Source organism: Phyllostomus hastatus, unplaced genomic scaffold, assembly GCF_019186645.2.
Source record: "Phyllostomus hastatus isolate PE091 unplaced genomic scaffold, TTU_PhHast_1.1 phas_scaffold_142, whole genome shotgun sequence".
Classification (NCBI taxonomy): domain Eukaryota; kingdom Metazoa; phylum Chordata; class Mammalia; order Chiroptera; family Phyllostomidae; genus Phyllostomus; species Phyllostomus hastatus.
The window spans coordinates 22,884-45,104 of NW_025334010.1; the positions used below are offsets into that span (position 1 = coordinate 22,884).

At 49.3% G+C, this 22,221-nt stretch overlaps 1 pseudogene and 5 gene segments (V, D, J or C); all 6 read left to right on the top strand.

The window, feature by feature from the left end:
* The first annotated feature begins 1,187 nt into the window (after window positions 1-1,187).
* LOC123830924 lies at window positions 1,188-3,204 on the top strand. The segment is given in 3 exon segments: window positions 1,188-1,451; window positions 1,587-1,885; window positions 3,142-3,204. Coding segments are annotated over 3 exon segments (411 nt in total).
* A 2,000-nt stretch (window positions 3,205-5,204) lies between these two features.
* LOC123830925 lies at window positions 5,205-6,037 on the top strand. The segment is given in 2 exon segments: window positions 5,205-5,307; window positions 5,616-6,037. Coding segments are annotated over 2 exon segments (465 nt in total).
* Window positions 6,038-12,108: 6,071 nt separating this feature from the next.
* Window positions 12,109-13,681, top strand: LOC123830926. The segment is given in 3 exon segments: window positions 12,109-12,202; window positions 12,511-12,844; window positions 13,669-13,681. Coding segments are annotated over 3 exon segments (378 nt in total).
* Window positions 13,682-13,902: 221 nt separating this feature from the next.
* On the top strand, window positions 13,903-17,600 carry LOC123830927 (annotated as a pseudogene).
* Window positions 17,601-18,003: 403 nt separating this feature from the next.
* Window positions 18,004-19,537, top strand: LOC123830928. The segment is given in 3 exon segments: window positions 18,004-18,070; window positions 18,379-18,712; window positions 19,525-19,537. Coding segments are annotated over 3 exon segments (387 nt in total).
* A 168-nt stretch (window positions 19,538-19,705) lies between these two features.
* LOC123830929 lies at window positions 19,706-20,470 on the top strand. The segment is given in 2 exon segments: window positions 19,706-19,898; window positions 20,034-20,470. Coding segments are annotated over 2 exon segments (486 nt in total).
* The last annotated feature ends 1,751 nt before the right edge of the window (window positions 20,471-22,221 follow it).

Consider the following 22,221-nt stretch of genomic DNA (forward strand, 5'->3'; position numbering starts at 1 on the left):
TTTTGGAAAATCGAAAGGCTCATGCATGCAAAGGCATTTCAAGTTCCTAGTACTGAGGATGCCCACCCTTACCGGGACGGGCATAAACCACGCTGCTCTGCCGGGTTTCCTGCCTCTTCATTTTCTGAAATAGTTGCACACACTGGGGTCCCTCCCCTCCCTGCCCTGCAGGAGCAGGGGGAAGTGGAGAAACTGCTAGGGGACAGAGAGGGCTGAGGAGGGTTGGAGAGACCCCAGGAGAAGAGCCCCCATTCCTGTCTCCTTGGAGTCTGACCTGAGCCAGACTGGATGGGGAGAGGGTCAAAGTGCACTCCATTTAAAGGGCCAGGCACCAGACCTAAAGAAAAGGACTTCAGAATACTGAGTTTTGAGGGAGGAAAAAAAGTCGAAATGGAAAGAAGAAGAGTCCTCTGACCCTGGGTAGTCAAGGGAAAAAAGAAGAAATAGGGGAAATTTTAGAGTCCTGGAAAACAGATGACAATTATGAAATTACAGGACTCACACCACCCTCCACCCCGTAGCAGCAAAACTTACTGAAGTGCTTGGACTTTGCTAGAACAATGGGATTAAACTGTATATATTATTAAAGTCATAAAAATGAACAATAAAATCCATCAGATACAGAGAAAAAACACCTTCCACTGTCTCCCCCACAAAACAATCATGTGTCAAGAGAAAAATTTAAGCCTACCATCCAAACACATATATTCAAGCAAGCAGTTGAAGAAAACAAACCAGAAGATCAAATTTACAAACAGAAAAAGCAAAATAGAGACAAAAAAAATTTTTAATTGAAGTCAGGAAAGAAATGAAAGGAAAAGACAAACTTATCTGAGAAATGAAGAATGCATTAGTAGATACGCATGGAACACTCAGATGGAAATCTACTTCAGGCCCTGAAGAAAAGAAGGCAAACATCTAAGAGACTAAAAATGGCAACAGTAAAACAAGCCAGGGAGAAGGTTCTCGAATGAAACAGGGGCCTGGCGTGAACCCAGGATGGATTTGAGCAGAGCAGTATCCATGCACTGATGGGACTAAAGATGCATGCTACGTTCTCACGTGACCCACTTGTCCACAGGCTGCTGTCATGAGCAAACCCCACCTTCACTAGGAAGGGAACAGCCAGCGGGCCAATCACAGTGAGGCTCTGCTGGGAGCCTCCACTCAGGCCAGAGGGAGGCACGAGAGGATGGGGTACAGGGAGTCCAGGTCTCCTCCACTCTGTCTCCCCATCTGCAAAGTTAGGGAGCCCGACTTGAATACCTCCAGGGTCTCTTCCCACTGTCTCCCTAGCCTTCTGCACATTCTGCACACACAGGCAGGGGGTCCCCAGAGCTGAGTGTGTTTCCTCATTTGTCTTCCTGCAAGTGCCTGTAGCTACCAGGGGCCCCTTCCCACTATGGGCAGCCAGGTGCTGTGCTGCGTGGTCCTTTGTCTCCTGGGAGCAGGTGAGTCCTGGGTTCGGGGAGCAAATTCCTGTCCTGAGGATGACAAGCTCGAGATCTAGCTAAGAGTTTTCCCATAAGAACAGTAGAGGCACCCACTTGGGCCATGTTTCCAGAACCTTCCTCTTCCTTCCACAGGCACAGTGGGTGGCGGAATCACTCAGACCCCAAAATACCTGTCCAGAGAGGAAGGACGAGATGCGACCCTGCACTGTGAACAGGACTTTGGACATGACTACATGTACTGGTACCGACAGGACCCCGGGCAGGGGCTGAGGCTGATCTACTTCTCCCGAGCAGAAAAAATTGTTGAGAAGGGAGACCTGGCTGAAGGCTACCAGGCCTCTCGAGATAAGACGGCATTCTTCCCTCTCACCATGCCATCGACAAGGAAGAACCAGACAGCTGTGTACCTCTGTGCCAGCAGCTTAGACACAGTGGGGCACAGCCACCTCCTGTCTGTGCATAAATGGGCCCCCAAGGCTGCTTGCTCACCAGGTGGCAGGGCTTCGCTGTGCTCAGTACCCGGCCCTGCCCGCCTTCTTCCACCTCAGCCCACCACCCACAGCAGCTATTGCTGTCACCTTGCTATGTGGAATGGGACGTTACCTCAGCCATTTACTGCCTATCTATCTCTTTATCTATCCATATCTGTGTGTGTGTGTGTGTGTGTGTGTGTGTGAGTGTGAGAGAAAGAAAGATTGCCTTTACAAACCCACTCCTTTCTCTACCAAACACTGGAAAACAAAAGAGCAGAATATGGTTCCTTCCTTCAGGACAATAACAAAAGCCTAGAGGACTGAGAAGTGTGGACAAGACACATACTATAACCAAATCTCATGTAATGAATGCATGCTTCAATCAGAGGTGTCAGCCAAGCACGGGAAGTAGCACGTCCATTCTGTCTGGTGACACCAGAAAGGGCTTTAAAGAGGAGGCACCTGTAAGACGAAACCCAAATGATGAGTAGGTTTCACCAGACGGACAAGGCCAGGCTGAGTGACATGGGCCTTGGGAGCTATGGCGGGAGCGGGTGATGTATCACATTGGGATGAAGATGATCGCCACCACCCCAGGCATGGCCTGGGGGAAACTTAAAAAAATATTAGAAGTGAAGTTATTGAACACAACTAAGTTTCTGGTTCTAGTGGCTCCCCCTTGGGTATGAGCCCAGAAATACCTACAAGACTCCTATAAATGTACACTTGGCCCTTAGAAGACAAGGTCAAGCTCTAGGGAAATATTTGCAGGACTAATCAGCAGAGGGGTGGTCAGTATTACTTTGCAAATAGTCTTCATGTTCTCCATGTATTTCTTCTTTGCTCTTCTGCCACATGTATATCAAATGAAAAGGCAGGTGGTGTTGCTTGTTGGAACTGCATTTGTTTACCTATTTTTGTTTGATCACATAATTCTGTTTCTAGAGATGAACGGCAGACTGTAGTATTCAGACTAACCCTCCCATTACATACAACTGAGCACGCTGGATTGGATGTATTTTAAAGTGTTCATGGAAGTGTTTACTGACCCCCATCTGCTCTGTGTGGCCTTGTGTTTCCTCGGGATCAGCAATTTCTGGAAACATGTAAGGAGTCCCTGACCATAATATACAAACCTTGTTCCATGCATTTTATTGGGATTTCTTCCTGAATTTACGTCAGCTTCAGCGTTCTTCTCCCACATTCTGTGCCAGGTGGACCCACACAGATACTGCTGCACTGAGCTGCAGAGGTGGGCAAGAGACAGCGGCCCCTGAGTAGGATTTGAACTTGGAAGTGTGCTCTGATAGGCCCTCCAAACCATCACAGCCCCCAACGTTCTCTAACAATTATTAACAAACAAACAAACACACTAAGACTTTGGGAGTGGGATGGATCTAAATCGCTTCACTTGGTTGTCCCGGCCATCTTCGCAGACACTTGCAGATCAGTGGTTTCCGGAGCCAGCTGCTGGGTCAGGGACTTCTGGGCAGTGGGGACACAGCCCCAAAGCTCCCTGCTCCCCGTGTGCGGGTCATACTCCACAGGTGATGGGCTGGGGCCCCCTGTCTGTCCAATGAGAGAAAGAGATTAAGCAGAAGACAGTAAGAGACAGATCCTTGATTTTCTTTGTCCCCTGGGGCATAAGTAGCAACGACCCAGAGTGCCTCCTGTCAGTAATCTACAAAGCAAAGCATGTGGGCCACACTGGATTTTAAAATTTGCACTGTAAAACTCGTAATGTGCACTCAAGATTTGTATGGTCTCTTCTATGTAAATTTAATCATTTGCTTTTTTCTGATTCTGGAAAGAACTCTTTCTCTGTGAAGTTTCCTCATAGCCCCCACTCCCATGACCAAGGGAGTTGTAGGAAGTGAAACTCAAAAACTCTAAGATACCATTAAATGTTTCCAGAAGAATTTTGGAGAAGCCTTCACATCTAATATTAACTACGAAGAACAACTTATAGAAAAATGTAATCAAAGAAGGATAATATTTATTAAGTACAAGAAACATAATATCTGGATTTGAAATAATACAGGAAGTAATTAGTAGTAAATAGGGCAACCCAGAAAGGCAACTTGCGACCTGTGTACTAACGGAAGCAATATCCCAGAATTCCGAAGAAACAGACAATGATGTGAGAGGAACGTGCCATCCCAGCAGCTTTATTCACGGTGACCTCACACTGGAAAATACTCAAATGCCCATCAACAATGCAGTAGATCACTAGTGACATATGCATGCAACAGAATGCAATAGAGCAAAAGTGTAAACATCATTTGCACAATCATGGGTGGGTGAATCTCACAAACAGTGTTGAACGAGAGAAGCCAACATGCTGTAGGAGGTGAGACAAGCATGAGCTGTCTCACAGGCACCAGTGGAGTCAGAGCTGAGTGCAGGGCTCAGCCCCCGATCACGAATGCTGTGGCTGCCCCAGCCCTTTAGCTCTTGTTGTGACCCCTAGCCTCCCTGGGCAACACCGCCAGGACACTTTGAAAAGACACAGGTTTATTCCCCGGCACACCTGAGGTCACAGAGCAAGGCTACAGGTAAGAGAGCTGCAGGGGCCTGGGATCTGCTTTTTGGGGTAGACAGTGGGGGCCTAGTGTTTCCTGGGCCCACTCTATGCTTCAATTTAAAACATAAAAGGAGGAATTTAAAGGCAGGAAGAGAAAAACCAAGTGGCTCAAGGTGGTCAGTTACTGAAATCAACCCCAGAGCTCTGGAACACAGGAGGTTGGGGGGGGCGGCGCGGGGGAGGAGAAGGCGGCCTGTGGCCTCGCTCGCTGTCTGGTCCCTGTGTCTGGCCTGGCCCTGCTACCCGACACGGCTGTCTTTGAAGTGGACGCCTCAGCAATCAATGTATAAGCTAGGCATTTGTACTGCAAAAAAACACAAAAGACAAAAAAGAAAACTATCTTGAGTTAACAGGAGTTACTGTGAGATTATGGCACACAAGACGTGACTGTAATACCATTCACTACACAAATACATAGTCCTTTCCTGATGTGAGTCTCAAAATCTCCTTTAAGTCCCTTCAGTGCTCTAGGTCTAAGTGTATCACCTATAAACTCAGGAGTAGAATCAGACCTGACCAAGGCCCCTTCAGCAGCCTGTGTATCCTTCTCTGGGAGGGAGGAAAGGCTATGGGCCTGCCTCATTGGGACAGATCGCCACCAGGGGGCAGAACAGAGCATCATTCTTGGGATTCAGCACCAGCTACTCTCCCCCCAGCCCCACCCTTGAATCCATCCTGGGTGTGAAGAAAGGAAGAAGGAAGAGCTGGTCATACCTCTCTAGAGACCTGGCAGTGGGAGGCCGACACCCGAAGATGCAGCTGCTGCTCCTGCTGCTTCTGCTGCTTCTGGGGCCCAGTATGAGCGTTATTACCTGAGTGGCTTGGGCGAGTGTGTGTGCATGTTGGCATGAGGATGGGGTGACCTGGGCTGGTGCATTTCTGTGCTGATCCTAATGACAGGTGTCAAGTGAGAGGTCACCAGTCAGGGCAGATGGGCGCTTCTGATCCCAGGGCCTCCGACAAGAAGATTTCACACAGCAAACAGGAGTCTGAGGGCTGGAGGGAAAGGGGAGAGAGCAGGGGGCAAACCCCTGGTTGCCTGCCTGTGGTCAGCTGGGACTGGTCCCGCTGGCCTCCCTCATGGCTCTGACTCTGTCCCTGCAGGCTCCGGGCTCGGTGCTGTCGTCTCTCAGAGTCCAAGCAGGGTCATCTGTGCAAGTGGGACCCGTGTGACGATCGAGTGTCGCGCAGTGGACTTTCAGGCCTCAACTGTGTTTTGGTATCAGCAGTTCCCGAATCAGGGCCTCGTCCTGATGGCGACTTCCAATGTGGGCTCTCCTGCCACACACGAGCAAGGATTCCCCCAGGAGAGCTTTTCCATCAGCCACCCAAGTCTGACTTTCTCATCTCTGACGGTGACGAGTGCGCGCCCTGAGCACAGCGGCCTCTACTTCTGTGCTGCCAGTGACACAGCGCGGGGCGGAGATGAGAGGCCCAGGCAGGAACCTCTGCCCTGCTCCCCTGCACCCAGCCTGGGGAGCCCTGTGGGAGGGGGTGTGGGGGGAGGGAAACCACAGCTCCTCTGAGGGAGCCACCTGTGTGTGGGGAGAGAGGAGAGAGGGGAGAGAGAGAATGACAATATGAAGTTATAAATCAAGGTCTTGTGTTTCTCAAAGGTTGTGCTTGTTTGCCAGGCTGCGCATCCTCTTATCCTTCTGGAATTATCCTGGTTTGTGGCCTGGTGGCTGAGCTGCTATAGGACACCCAAGAAGTGGAGAAAATGGAGTTGGAGAAACCTGTGGGAAATTTTGGAGACGGGTCTGGCCCCCAAATTTTGCTCAATAGAAACATATCATCTCAACTTTTTGTTATCTCTTTGAATAAGTCTTTAAATCTCATCACTGAACAGATGTTGGTTACCTAGAAAATAGTATTTCTTCTCCTTTGCTTTGATGGAACTATTTCAGAAAATTAAAAGTCAGAGACATGCAAAACCATTTCAGTTGCCTAGTACCGAGGATGCCTCCCCCTCACCAGGACAGGTATAAACCACGCTACTCTGTTGAGTTTCCTGCCTCTTGACTTTCTGAAATAGTTGCACCACTGGCGTCCCTCCTCTCCCTGCAGGAGCAGGGGAAGCAGAGAAACTGCCTGCAAACAGAGAGGTCTGAGGAGGGTTGGAGAGACCCCAGGGGAAATGCCCCACCCCCGTCCCATTCCCATAGAGTCAGACCTGAGCAGGACTGGAGGGAGAGGGTCAAAATGCACTCCTTTAAAGGGCCAGACACGAAATGTAAAGAGATGGTCCTCTGAATACTCAACTTCAGGGGCATTGGGTGGGGGGAGAAAGTTAAAGGATAGGAAGAAAGCTCGTCGGGCTACTGGAGAGGGAAGGAGAAAAAGAACAAATAGGGGAAATTTTAGAGTCCTGAAAAAGAGAGGACAATTATGAAATAAGAGGACTCATATGACCCTCCCCCCCACACACAAAAATAATTCCAGGAGCATTTGGACTTTGCTAGGACAACGGGATTGAGCTGTGTATATTGTAAATATTATGAACATGAACAACAGGAATCTAAAATCTATAGGACAGAGAAAAAAAATCATCTACAGCTATCTCCCCATAAAAAACATCATGTGTCAAAAGTAAACCGTAAGTCTACACTTCAAACAAATATATTCAAGTGAGCAGTTGAAGATATCCACCCTAAACCAGAGTTGAAAAATTATTAATAGAAATGACAGAAAGAGAGAGAAAGAAAAAAAATTTGATAGAACTCAGAAAACAAATGGAAGCAAAAGTGAAACTTATCTAAGAAATGAAGAACGCATTAATAGATACACATGGAATACTCAGATGGAAATCTACTTCAGGCCCTGAAGAAAAGCAGGGAAACATCTAAGAGACTAAAAATGTCCACAGTAAAACCAGCCAGGGAGAAGGTTCTGGAAAGAAACAGGGCCCTGGTGTGAACGCAGGATGGATTGGAGCAGAGCGGTATCCCTGCAGTGATGGCACTAAAGATGCATGCTATGTTCTCACGTGACCCACTTGTCCACAGGCTGCTGTCCTGAGCAAACCCCGCCTTCACTAGCAAGGGAACAGCCAGCGGGCCAATCACAGTGAGGCTCTGCTGGGAGCCAGCCACTCAGATCAGAGGGAGGCAAAAGGAGATGATGGGGTGCAGTTAGTCCAGGTCTCCTCCACTCTGTCTCCCATCTGCACAGTTAGGGAGCCTGAACTGAATACCTCCAGGGTCTCTTCCCACTGTCTCTCTAGCCTTCTGGCACATTCTGCACACACAGGCAGGGGGTTGCCACAGCTAACTCTCTTGTCTCATTTGTCTTCCTGCAAGTGCCTGTAGCTACCAGGGCCCCCTTCCCACTATGGGCAGCCAGGTGCTCTGCTCTGTGGTCCTTTGTCTCCTGGGAGCAGGTGAGTCCTGGGTTCAGGGACCAAATTCCTCTCCTGAGGGTGCCACACTCCAGGTATAACTAAGCCTTTTCCCGTAACAGCAGTAGGGGCACTCTCCTGGGCTGTGTTTCCAGAACCCTCCTCTTTCTTCCATAGGCACATTGGGTGGTAGAATCACACAGACCCCAAAATACCTGTCCAGAGAGGAAGGACGAGATGCGACCCTGCACTGTGAACAGGACTTAGGTCATAACGCCATGTACTGGTACCGACAGGACCCCGGGCAGGGGCTGAGGCTGATCTACTTATCCAGAGGTGAAACCAGGGTTGAGGAGGGAGACCTGGCTGGAGGCTACCAGGCCTCTCGAGATAAGACAGCATTCTTTCCTCTCACCGTGCCATCGACCAGGAAGAACCAGACAGCTGTGTACCTCTGTGCCAGCAGCTTAGACACAGTGGGGCACAGCCACCTCCTGTCTGTGCATAAATGGGTCCCCAGGGCTGCTTGCTCACCAGGTGGCAGGGCTTCGCTGTGCTCAGTACCCGGCCCTGCCCGCCTTCTTCCACCTCAGCCCACCACCCACAGCAGCTGCAGCCATCACCATGCCATGTGGAATGGAATATTATTTCAGACATCCACTTCCTATTCCCCTTTATCCATCTATCCGTAGGTGAGGGAAAGAAAGACAGAGAGAGAGACAGAGAGAAAGACAGAGAGAGAGACAGAGAGAAAGACGGAGAGAGGGACGAGTTGATTTTACAAGTCAACTTTTTATTTTCTCCTTTACCAAACACTGGAAAAGAGAAGTGAGCTGAAAATGATTCTTTCCATGCGGGAAATAACAAAGCCCAGTGAGAGGAAATATGGAGAAGACAAATACTATATCCACGTGTCATGCAACACGCCCTGTGATCAGAGGCATCAAGCAGGACAGGAAGAGCACGTCCATTCTGTCTGGTGACACCAGGAAGGGCTTCAAAGAGGAGGCCACCTATGAGATGAAACTCAGATGTGGAGTAGGTTTCACCAGACGGACAAGGCCAGGCATAGTGACATGGGCCTTGGGGGCTATGGCAGGCGGGGTGACGTATCACATTGGGATGAAGGTGATCGCCACCACCCCCAGTCCTGGCCTGGGGGAAAGCTGGAAGAACACATGCAGAGACAGTTTTGAACACAACTGAGTTTCTTGTTCTAGTGGCCCCTCCTTGAGGATGAGCATAAAAATACCTACTAGACTCCTTTAAATGTACACTTGGAACTTAGAAGACAGAGTCAGGCTCCAGGGAAACATTTGCAGGACTAATCAGCAGAGACGTGGTCAGTATTACTTTGCAAATAGTCTTTGTGCTCTCAGAGTATTTTCTCCTTTTCTGGTCTGCCATTGTGTATCAAATGAAAAGGCTGGTGTGTTAGTTTTTGGAACTGCATTTGATTACACATTTTTGTTTGATCCCATTATTCTGTTTCTAGAAATGAATGGCAGGCTGTAGTATTCAGACTAACCCCCCCATTTCATGCAACAAAACATGCTGGATTGGAAATATTTTAAAACATTCTTGTAAGTATTTACAGACCCCACTCACTCTGCGTAGACTTCTGTTTCCTTAGGATCAGCAACTTCTGGAAACATGTAGGAAAACTTTGACCATAACCTACAAAGCTTGCTCCACACATTTTTATGGGGATTTCTTCCCAAATTCTGTGTCAGCTTCGGCTTTCTTCTCCCACACGTTCTGTGCCAGGTGGACACACACAGATACTGCTGCACTGAGCTACAGAGGTGGGAAAGAGACAGCGGCCCCTGAGTAGGATTTGAACTTGGAAGTGTGGTCTGATGGGCACTCTAAGCCGTCACAGCCACCAATGTTCTCTAACAAGTGTTAACAAACAAGGGAACAAACCATAACGTTGGGAGCGTGATGGATCCAAATCACTTTGCATTAACTCTTCCAGTCATCTTCACAGACTTACAGATCAGTGGTTTCCGGAGCCAGCTGCTAGGTCAGGGACTTCTGGGCAGTGGGGACACAGCCCCAAAGCTCCCTGCTCCCCATGTGCAGGTCACACTCCACAGGTGCTAGGCTGGGGCGAGGCACTCTGTCCAATGAGAGAAGGAGATTAAGCAGAAGACAGTAAGAGACAGACAGCAAGAGACAGACAGCGTTATACTTCTTGGACACAAGTAGAAGGGGTCCAGAGTCCCTCTTGTCACTAAAAAAATCTACAAAAGAAACGCTATAACCTTCCTGGATTTTAAATTTCCACTGTAAAACAGCTACACATGCACTTCAGCTCTGCATAGCCTATTATATGTATTTTAACCGCTTGCTTTTCCCTGATACTGAAAAGACGTCTTCAGCTGCACAGGAAACTTCCTCCTGGCCCCATAACATGAGCACGCTGTAACAGACCTGTTGCAGGAAATGAATCCAAAAGGTTGAAATATCACTAAGGTTTCCAGAACAAGTTTTAAGAAGCTGTCATATCTATTATTAACTAGGACAAAAAATGTATAGAGAAAATATTATCAAAGGAGGATAATATTTATTAGGTACAAGAAACATAATTTCTGAATTTAAAACAATCATGGAAGGCATTAGTAGCCAATAAGGCAACTCAGAAAGCCAACTTGTGACCTGTGTACCAACGGAAGCAATATCCCAGAATTCTGAGGAAACAGAAAAGGATGTGAAAGGAATGTTCTGTCCCAACAGCTTTATCCACGGTGACCTCACACTGGAAAACACTCAAGTGCCCATCAACAATGCAGTAGATCACTAGTGACATATGCATGCAACAGAATAAAAGAGAGCAAATGTGTAAACCTCATTTGCACAATCATGGGTGGGTGAATCTCACAAACAGTGTTGAAAGAGAGGAGCCGACACGCTGTAGGAGGTGAGACAAGCATGAGCTGTCTCACAGGCACCAGGGGAGTCAGAGCTGAGTGCAGGGCTCAGCCCCTGATGACCAATGCTGTGGCTGCCCCAGCCCTTTAGCTCTTGTTGTGACCCCTAGCCTCCCTGGGCAACATGGTCAGGACACTTTGAAAAGACACAGGTTTGTGGCTGACAAGTCCTGGAAATTACCCAGCACACCTGAGTCACACAGCAAGGCTGCAGGTAGAGAGAGTTTGCAGGGCCCTGGGGTTCTGCTTTTCAGGATGGACAGTGGGGCCTAGTGTTTCCTGGACTCAGTCTTTATTGTTGAATGTGAAGCATCAAAGCAGGAATGTAAAGGAAGGAGGAGAAATACCAAGGATCGCAAAGTGATCAGTCACTGAAATCAGCCCAAGAGCCCTAGAACACAGGAGTCTGGGGTGGGGCGGCTGGAACTGAGAGCCTGCTGCCCGGGTCTTTACCTGGTCCCTGGGCCTGGCCTGGCCCTGTGATCCCACAAGGCCATCTTTGAAGTGGACGCCTCAATAATCACAGCATGACTCAGGCATTTGCACCACAAAAACAAAAACAAAAACAAAAACAAAACTGTTGGGACTTTACACCACTTACTCTGAGGCCATTGTGACCTGGAAGAAGTGACCTTAATGCCATTTACTACACAAACACACTCCTTTCCTCACAACAGTCTAACAACTCCTTTGAGTCCCTCCCAAAGCTGAAAAGCCACCTGACCTTCGGGCTGCTTGTCCCCTACTGAACCCAATCACATACACAGGGACTGGTTTTCTGGGCGCTTTTTTCAGAAGGCGGGCGATCTGAGAAGACAGCAGACTCGTAAGACCCTTATGGACCATCTTACATGTCCTTCCCAGTCAGCGTTTTGATAAAAGAGATGAAAATGAGGGGAGGGTTTTTGAGATTCAGGGAAAATTAAAGCAAGAACTGCAGCATTCCAACCCCAGGCAGGTGGGCGGGCGGTCCTCTGTCTCTCCTGGGAGTGGTGAGCCCTCCATACCTGCAGTGGCTGAGACAATAGCTTTATCATATGCCTTACCTACCAGGCTTATTAATTGCTTACCTTTAAACTAAAAATTTTCCAACTCTTGAGTTCCCTATCACCGTCAATGTTCTAAGTCTCAGTGTATCACTGTATAGTTAGGAGTGGACTCAGAACATTTCCAAGGCCCGTTCCCCACTGTCTGTTTGGTTCTCCAATAGGGAGAAAGAGCAGTGCACCCTGCCTCATTGGGACAGATCCCCACCAGGGGGCAGAAGAGAGCACCCAGAGGATCTGGAAACACCCTCCAGGGTTCACCCATCCTGGGGGTGCAGAAAGGAAGATAAAGGGCTGGTCACACCTCTCTTGAGACCTGTGTGGTGTGGGGCCATCACCCAAAGATGCTGCTGCTTCTGCTCCTTCTGGTGCCCAGTAAGTGCCTGATTATCTGAGTGTCTTGGGTGGGTGTGCGTGGGTGCTGGCATGAGTGAGGGGGTGGCCAGGGCTGGTGGATTTTCTATGCTGATGGCAAGGAGAAGGGTCAAGTGAGAGGTCACCAGTCAGGGCAGATGGGCGCTTCTGATCCCAGGGAGTCTGATGAGAAGATCTCACCCACAAACGGGACTCTGGGGGCTGGAGGAACAGGGGAGGGGGCAGGGGCAAGGCCCTGAGTTTCCTGACTGCTCAGCTGGGACGGTCCTGCTGGCCTCCTTCAGGGCTCTGACCTCTTTTTCTTGCAGGCTCCGGTCTCGGTGCTGTCGTCTCTCAGAGTCCAAGCAGGGTCGTCGGTGCACATGGGACCCGTGTGACCATCGAGTGCCGTGCAGAGGGCATTCAGGCCTTGGTTGTGTTGTGGTATCAGCAGTTCCCAAATCAGGGCCTAGTCCCCATGGCGACTTCCAATGTGGGCTCGCCCGCCACACACGAGCCAGGTTTCCCCCAGGACAGCTTTCGCATCAGCCACCCAAACCAGTCTTTCTCGGATTTGACAGTGACGAGTGCGCACCCTGAGCACAGCGGCCTCTACTTCTGTGCTGCCAGTGACACAGCGCTGGGCGGAGAGGAGAGGCTCAGGCAGGAACCTCTGCCCTGCTCCCCAGCACCCAGCCAGGGGTGGGGGGGGTCCCTGAGGGAGGGGCTGTGGGGGGAGGGAAACCACAGCTCCTCTGAGGGAGCCATCTGTGTGTGGGGAGAGAGGGGAGAGCATATAAGCCTATAAACCGAGGCCTGTGCAACTCCAGGGATGTGCTTCTTGTACATAATAAAAAGTGGAAAACTCGCCACCCACCTCTACCCCATAAAACAAAACTTACTGAAGCATTGACACTTGGCTAGAAAACTGGAAAATGATCCCATCAAACTGTGCATATTGTAGGCATCCCAACAGCATGACAATGAAGAAAAGGAACACAAAATCCATGGGATAGAGAAAAACAATCCTTTCCCGTGTCCCCCTCCCCATTAAAAACAATCATGTGTGAAAAGTAAAGCTTAAGTCTACACTTCAAACAAATATATTGAAGTGAGCAGTTGAAGATAACCACCCTAAACAAGAAGCTGAAAAAATATGAACATAAAGGGCAAAAGCAGGGTGAGAAAACCTTTTTGTTTGAACTCTACATAGAAATGAAACAGAGGACACACTTACCTAAGAAACGAAGAATATATTAAAAGAAACCCATGGAACACTCAGATGGAAATCTACTTCAGGCCCTGAAGAAAAGCAGGGAAACATCTAAGAGATTAGAAATGGCAACAGGAAAACCAGCCAGGGAGAAGGTTCTGGAAAGAAACAGGGCCCTGGCATGAACACAGGATGGATTTCAGCAGAGCGGTATCCCTGCAGTGATGGGACTAACGATGCATGCTACGTTCTCACGTGACCCACTTGTCTACAGGCTGCTGTCCTGAGCAAACCCCACCTTCACTAGGAAGGGAACAGCCAGTGGGCCAATCACAGTGAGGCTCTGCTGGGAGCCAGCCACTCAGGCCAGAGGGAGGCACAAGAGGATGATGGGGTGCAGGGAGTCCAGGTCTCCTCCACTCTGTCTCCCCATCTGCACAGTTAGGGAGCCCGACTTGAATACCTCCAAGGTCTCTTCCCACTGTCTCTCTAGCCTTCTGCACATTCTGCACACACAGGCAGGGGGTCCCCAGAGCTGAGTGTGTTTCCTCATTTGTCGTCCTGCAAGTGCCTGTAGCTACCAGGGCCCCCTTCCCACTATGGGCAGCCAGGTGCTCTGCTGTGTGGTCCTTTGTCTCCTGGGAGCAGGTGAGTCCTGGGTTCAGGGACCAAATTCCTGTCCTGAGGGTGCCACACTCCAGGTATAACTAAGCCTTTTCCCATAACAGCAGTAGGAGTACCCTCCTGGGCTGTGTTTTGAGAACCTTCCTCTTTCTTCCACAGGCACAGTGGGTGGCGGAATCACTCAGACCCCAAAATACCTGTCCAGAGAGGAAGGACGAGATGCGACCCTGCACTGTGAACAGGACTTAGGCCATCACGCCATGTACTGGTACCGACAGGACCCCCGGGCAGGGGCTGAGGCTGATCTACTTCTCCCAGAGGTAGAAACCAGTGTCTGAGGAGAGAGACCTGGCTGGAGGCTACCAGGCCTCTCGAGATAAGACGGCATTCTTCCCTCTCACCGTGCCATCCGCCCAGAAGAACCAGACAGCTGTGTACCTCTGTGCCAGCAGCTTAGACACAGTGGGGCACATCCACCTCCTGTCTGTGCATAAATGGGTCCCCAGGGCTGCTTGCTCACCAGGAGGCAGGGCTTCACTGTGCTCAGTACCCGGCCCTGCCCGCCTTCTTCCACCTCAGCCCACCACCCACAGCAGCTGCTGCTCTAACTATGTCATGCAGAACGGCACAGTGCTTCAGCCATCCACTCCCTATCTACCTATTTATTTTTCTGTCTGTATGAGAGAGACAGAGACAGAGAGACAGAGAGAGGCAGAGAGAGAGAGAGGTCGATTTCACAAATCAACTCCTTTTTTCTACTTTACCAAACACTGGAAAACGGAAATGATGTGAACACGATTCCTTGTTTCAGGAAAATAACAAAGCCCAGTGGGGAGAACACCACAGAGACAACGAATACTGTAACCAAATGGCACACAATGTGTGCTGCAATCTGAAGCGTCAGCCAGGACGGGAGGTTGCATGTCCATTCTGTCTGGGGACAGCAGGAAGGGCTTCAAAGAGGAGGCCAGCTGTGGAATGAGGGGTAGGTTTCACCAGACGGACACGTCCGGGCAGGGTGATACGGCACATGGGGGCTATGGAAGGACAGGATGATGGTACCACATTTGGATAAAGGTCATCGCCACCCACCCCCCAGACACGGCCATAGGGAAAAGTGGAAGAATTAGAGAAGGGAAGTTATTGACCACACTTGAGTTTTGGGGTCTAGTGGCTCTTCCTTGGGTATCTGCATTGAATACCTGCTGGACTCCTGTGAATGCACAGTTGGCATTAGAAGACAGACTCAGACTCCAGGGAAATATTTGCTGGACTAATCAGCAGAGAGGTGGTCAGTGCTACTTTGTGAATAGCCTTTATGTTCTCGGTGTATTTTCTCCTTTTCTCATCTACCACAACTATGTCAAACTAAAAGGCAGGCAGTGTTAGTTCTTGGAGCTGCACTTGTTTAAGTCTTTTAGTTTGATCACATAATTCTGTTTCTAGAAGTGAATGGCAGACAATAGTATTCAGACTAACCCTCCCATTACATACCACTGAGCATACTGGATTGGATTTATTTTAGTCTTGGTAGAAGTGTGTACGGACCCCAGTCTGCTCTGGGTGGCCCTTTGTTTCCTCAGGATCAGCCATTTCTGGAAACATGGACAAAATCCCTGACCATAACATACAAACTTTGTTCCATGCATTTTGTCGTGATTTCTTCCTGAATTTACATCAGCTTCGGCTTCCTTCTCCCACACATTCTGTGCCAGGTGGACGCACACGGATACTGCTGCACTGAGCTGCAGAGGTGGGCAAGAGACAGCGGCCCCTGAGTAGGATTTGAACTTGGAAGTGTGGTCTGATGGGCACTCCAAACCTTCACAGCTACCAATGTTCTCTAACAAGTGTTAACAAATATGGAACACACCAAACTTTGGGAGTGGGATGGATCTAAATCACTTTGCATTGACTCTTCCAGTCATGTTCACAGATACTTCTGGATCAGTTGTTCCTGGAGCCAGCTGCTGGGTCAGGGGCTTCTGGGCAGTGGGGACACAGCCCCAAAGCTCCCTGCTCCCCGTGTGCGGGTCATACTGCACAGGTGATGGGCTGGGGCGAGACACTCTGTCCAATGAGAGAGGGAGATTAAACAGAAGACAGTAAGAGACAGAGCCTTGATTTTCTTTGTCCCCTGGGGCATAAGTAGCAGGGGCCCAGAGTGCCTCCTGTCAGTAATGTACAAAACAAAGCATGTGGACCACACTGGATGTTAAAATTTGCACTGTAAAACTTGTAATGTGCACTCAAGATTTGCACAGTCTTGCCCTGGCTGGTGTGGGTCAGTGAAATGAGCACTGGCCTGAGATCCACAGGGTCATGGGTTCAAATCCCAGCCAGGGCACATGTCTGGGTTGTGGGTCAGGTCCCTACTTGGGGGTACAAAAGAGTTCACCACACATTGATGTTTCTCTTCCTCCTTTACTCTTTCTCTAAAAATAAATAAGTAAAAAGTTAAGCAAAATGGTTTGTGCAGTCTCTTGTATGTGTTTTAACCATTGGCTTATACCTGATACCGAAAGAACTCTTTAGCTGCAAAGTTTTATAATAGGCCCAGTCCTACAACCGAGCTGTAAGAGTTGTAGGAAATGAAAATCCAAATGTTAAAGTATCAGTAAATGTTCCCATAATATTTTTTGAGAAATTGTCACATGTATTATTAACTAGGAAGAACATTTTATAGAAAAATATCATCAAAGAAGGCTAATATTTTTAGATACAAGAAACATAATTTCTGAATTTAAAATAATACCGGAAGTAATGAGTAGCCAATAAGGCAACTCAGAGGGCCAACTTGTGACGTGTGTACTAACTGCAGCAATATCCCAGGGTTCTGAGGAAACAGAAAACGACGTGAGAGGAACGTGCCATCCCAGCAGCTTTATTCATGGTGACCTCATGCTGGAAAACACTCAAGTGCCCATCAACAATGCAATAGATCACTAGTGTCATATGTATGCAACAGAATAAAAGAGAGCAGAAGTTTAACCATCATTTGCACAATCATGGGTGGGTGAATCTCACAAACAGTGTTGAAGGAGAGGAGCCGACACGCTGTAGGAGGTGAGACAAGCGTGAGCTGTCTCACAGGCACCAGTGGAGTCAGAGCTGAGTGCAGGGCTCAGCCCCCGATCACCAATGCTGTGGCTGCCCCAGCCCTTTAGCTCTTGTTGTGACTCCTAGCCCCCCTGGGCAACACTGCCAGGACACTTTGAAAAGACACAGCTTCATTCCCCGGCACACCTGAGGTCAGGGAGCAAGGCTGCAGGTAAGAGAGCTGCAGGAGCCTGGAACCTGCTCTTTGGGGGTAGTCAGTGGGGGCCTAGTGTTTCCTGGGCCCACTCTTTGTTGCTGAACTGAAAAGTTAAAAGCATGAATTTAAAGGCAGGAGGAAAAACCAAGTGACTCAAGGTGGTCAGTTACTGAAATCAACCCAAGGGCTCTGGAACACAGGAGCCTGGGCCAAGGTTGGCACCCAGAGCCCACTGCCTGGCTCTATGTCTGGTCCCTGTTCCTGGCCTGGCCCTGTGATCCCACAGGGCCGTCTTTGAAGTGGACGCCTCAGCAATCAGAGAATAACCCCGGCGTTTGCAATTGGGAAAGAGAAAAGCTCTCCCTACTTACCACTTCTTACTTTGAGGCTATGATACAGAAGTTACCATAAAACCACTTACCACACAAACATACACTCCTTCTCTTATGTGAGTTTACAAAACTCGTTTAATTCGTTTCAGTGCTCTAGGTCTCAGTGTATCACTATACAGTTAGGAGTGGACTCAGAACATTTCCAAGGCCCCTTCCCCCACTGTCTGTCTGGTTCTCCAATAGGGAGAAAGCACAGTGCACCCTGCCTCATTGGGACAGATCCCCACCAGGGGGCAGAAGAGAGCACCCAGAAGATCTGGAAACACCCTCCCAGGTTCATCCATCCTGGGGGTGGAGAAAGGAAGAATGAAGGGCTGGCCACACCTCTCTTGAGACCTGTGTGGTGTGGGGCCATCACCCAAGGATGCTGCTGCTTCTGCTGCTTCTGCTGCTTCTGGGGCCCAGTAAGAACCTGATTATCTGAGTGTCTTGGGTGGGTGTGCGTGGGTGCTGGCGTGAGTGAGGGGGTGGCCAGGGCTGGTGGATTTTCTATGCTGATTGCAAGGAGAGGGGTCAAGTGAGAGGTCACCAGTCAGGGCAGATGGTTGCTTCTGATCCCAGGAAGTCTGATGAGAAGATCTCACCCACAAACGGGACTCTGGGGGCTGGAGGAACAGGGGAGGGGGCAAGGGCGAGGCCCTGAGTTTCCTGACTGCTCAGCTGGGACTGTCCTGCTGGCCTCCTTCAGGGCTCTGACCACTTTTTCTTGCAGGCTCCGGGCTCGGTGCTGTCGTCTCTCAGAGTCCAAGCAGGGTCGTCTGTGCACGTGGGACCCGTGTGACCATCGAGTGCCGTGCAGAGGGCGTTCAGGCCTTCACTGTGTTGTGGTATCAGCAGTTCCCGAATCAGGGCCTCGTCCTGATGGCGACTTCCAATGTGGGCTCGCCCGCCACACACGAGCAAGGTTTCCCCCAGGACAGCTTTCGCATCAGCCACCCAAACCAGTCTTTCTCGGATTTGACAGTGACGAGTGCGCGCCCTGAGCACAGTGGCCTCTACTTCTGTGCTGCCAGTGACACAGCGCGGGGCGGAGATGCGAGGCCCAGGCAGGAACCTCTGCCCAGCTCCCCTGCACCCAGCCCCTGGGAGCCCTGTGGGAGGGGCTGTGGGGGGAGGGAAACCACAGCTCCTCTGAGGGAGCCATCTGTGTGTGGGGAGAGAGGGGAGAGCATATAAACCTATAAACCGAGGTCTGTGCAACTCCAGGGATGTGCTTCTTGTACATAATAAAAAGTGGCAAACTCACCACCCACCTCTACCCCATAAAACAAAACTTACTGAAGCATTTACACTTGCCTAGAAAACTGCAAAAATAATATCATTAAACTGGGTATATTGTAGGCATCCCAACAGCATGTCAATGAAGAAAAGGAACACAAAATGTATGGGATAGAGAAAAACAACCCTTTCCAGAGTCCCCCCCCAAAAAAAACAATCTTGTGTCAAAAGTAAAACTTAAGTCTACACTTCAAACAAATATATTGAAGTGAGCAGTTTAAGATAACCACCCTAAACAAGAAGCTGAAAAAATATGAACATAAAGGGCAAAAGCAGGGAGAGAAAACCTTTTTGTTTGAACTCTACATAGAAATGAAACACAGGACACACTTACCTAAGAAATGAAGAATATATTAAAAGAAACCCATGGAACACTCAGATGGAAATTTAGTTCAGGCCCTGAAGAAAAGCAGGGAAATATATGAGACTAAAAATTGCAACAGTAAAACCAGCCAGGGAGAAGGTTCTGGAATGAAACCAGCCTGGCGTGAACGCAGGACGGATTTGAGCAGAGCGGTATCCATGCAGTGATGGCACTAAAGATGCATGCTACGCTCTCACGTGACCCACTTGTCTACAGGCTGCTGTCCTGAGCAAACCCCACCTTCACTAGGAAGGGAACAGTCAGCGGGCCAATCACAGTGAGGCTCTGCTGGGAGCCAGCCACTCAGATCAGAGGGAGGCACAAGGGGGTGATGGGGTTCAGGGAGTCCAGGTCTCCTCCACTCTGTCTCCCCATCTGCACAGTTAGGGCGCTCGAATTCAATACCTCCAGGGTCTCTTCCCACTGTCTCTCTAGCCTTCTGCACATTCTGCACACACAGGCAGGTGGTCCCCAGAGCTGAGTGTGTTTCCTCATTTGTCTTCCTGCAAGTGCCTGTAGCTACCAGGGGCCCCTTCCCACTATGGGCAGCCAGGTGCTCTGCTGTGTGGTTCTTTGTCTCCTGGGAGCAGGTGAGTCCTGGGTTCAGGGACCAAATTCCTCTCCTGAGGGTGCCACACTCCAGGTATAACTAAGCCTTTTCTCCTCACAGCAATAGGAGTACCCTCCTGGGCTGTGTTTCGAGAACCTTCCTCTTTCTTCCATAGGCACATTGGGTGGTGGAATCACTCAGACCCCAAAATACCTGTCCAGAGGGGAAGGACAAGTTGTGACCCTGCACTGTGAACAGGACTTAGGCCATAACGCCATGTACTGGTACCGACAGGACCCCGGGCAGGGGTTGAGGCTGATCTACTTCTCCCCAGCTGAAAAAATTGTTGAGAATGGAGACCTGGCTGGAGGCTACCAGACCTCTCGGGAGAAGAAGGCATTCTTTCCTCTCACCGTGACATCTGCCCGGAAGAACCAGACAGCTGTGTACCTCTGTGCCAGCAGCTTAGACACAGTGGGGCACAGCCACCTCCTGTCTGTGCATAAATGGGTCCCCAGGGCCGCTTGCTCACCAGGTGGCAGGGCTTCGCTGTGCTCAGTACCCGGCCCTGCCCGCCTTCTTCCACCTCAGCCCACCACCCACAGCCGCTAGGCTGTCGCCATGCCGTGTGGAATGGAATATTATTTCAGATTTCCAGTCCTTATCTATCTATCTATGCATGTATCTATCTATCTGTGTATGTGTCTATGTATGCTAAAATGAACATACATTAGAAAATGCTAGTCTCAGTTTCCTTCCTTTCTATCAGTGCAACCATTTATGTATGTACCTATCTATCTTATAGACAGGTAGAGAAAGAGGGGTTGATTTTACATGTCAACTTTTGTTTCTACTTTATCAAACACTGGAAGACAGAAAAGAACAGAAAATGCTTCCTTTTTTCAGGAATGTGGTAAAGCCCAGTGGGGAGAAAATCACGGAGAAGACAAATACTGTAACCAAATGGCATGTAATATGCCTGTCAATCAGAGGTGTGAGCCGGGCCAATTCAGTCTGGTGACACCAGGAAGGGCTTCAGAGAGGAGGCCACCTGTGAGAGGAAACCCACATGATGAGTAGGTCTCATCAGACGGACAAGGCCATGCGGAGTGATACAGGCCTTGGGGGCTATGGCAGGGGAGAGTGATGGTATCACATTGGGATAAAGGTGATCGCCACCACCCCAAGACAAGGCCATAGGGGAAATTTGGATGAATTAGAGCTAAGTTACTCCTCACACCTGAGTGTTCAGTTCCAGTGGTTCCTCCTTGGGTATGTGCATACAGTACGTGCTCGACTCCTCCTGTGAATGCACGGTTGGCACTTAGAGGAGATACTCGGGCTCCACGGAAATCTTTGCAGGATGATCAGCAGAGGGGTGGTCGGTGTTACTTTGCAAATAGTCTTCATGTTCTCAGTGTATTTTCTCCTTTTCTCGTCTGCCCCAAGTATGTCAAACTAAAAGGCAGGCAATGTTAATTTTTCGAATTGCATTTGTGTATGTACTTTTGTTTGATCACATAATTCTGTTTGTAGAAGTGAATGGCAGACTGTACTATTCAGACTAATCCCCCACCATTACATACAACTGAGCACACTGGATTGGATGTATTTTAAAGTCTTTGTGGAAGTGTTTACAGACCCCCGTCTGCTCTGCGTGGCCTTGTGTTTCCTCGGGATCGGCAACTTCTGGTCCCTGACCATAACCTACAAAGCTTGCTCCACATATTTTTATCGTGATTTCTTCCTGAATTTACGTCAGCTTCAGCTTTCTTCTCCCACACATTCTGTGCCAGATGGACGCACACGGATACTGCTGCACTGAGCTGCAGAGGTGGGGAAGGGACAGCGGCCCCTGAGTAGAATTTGAACTTGGAAGTGTGGTCTGATGGGCACTCTAAGCCATCACAGCCACCAATGTTCTCTAACAATTGTTAACAAACAAGGGAGCAAACCAAAACATTGGGAGTGGGATGGATCTAAATCACTTTACGTTGACTCTTCCAGTCATGTTCGCAGATACTTCCAGATCAGTGGTTTCGGGAGCCAGCTGCTGGGTCAGGGACTTGTGGGCAGTGGGGACACAGCCCCAAAGCTCCCTGCTCCCCGTGTGCGGGTCATACTCCACAGGTGATGGGCTGGGGCGAGGCACTCTGTCCAATGAGAGAAGGAGATTAAGCAGAAGACAGTAAGACACAGAGTCTTGATTATCTTTGTCCCCTGGGGCACAAGTGCAGGAGTCCGGAGTCCCTCCTGTCAGGAAAGAACTCTACAGAACAAAGCATGTGGACTTTATTTGATTTTAAAATTTGCACTCGTAATGTGTACTCAAGATTCATATGGTCTCTTCTATGTAAATTTAA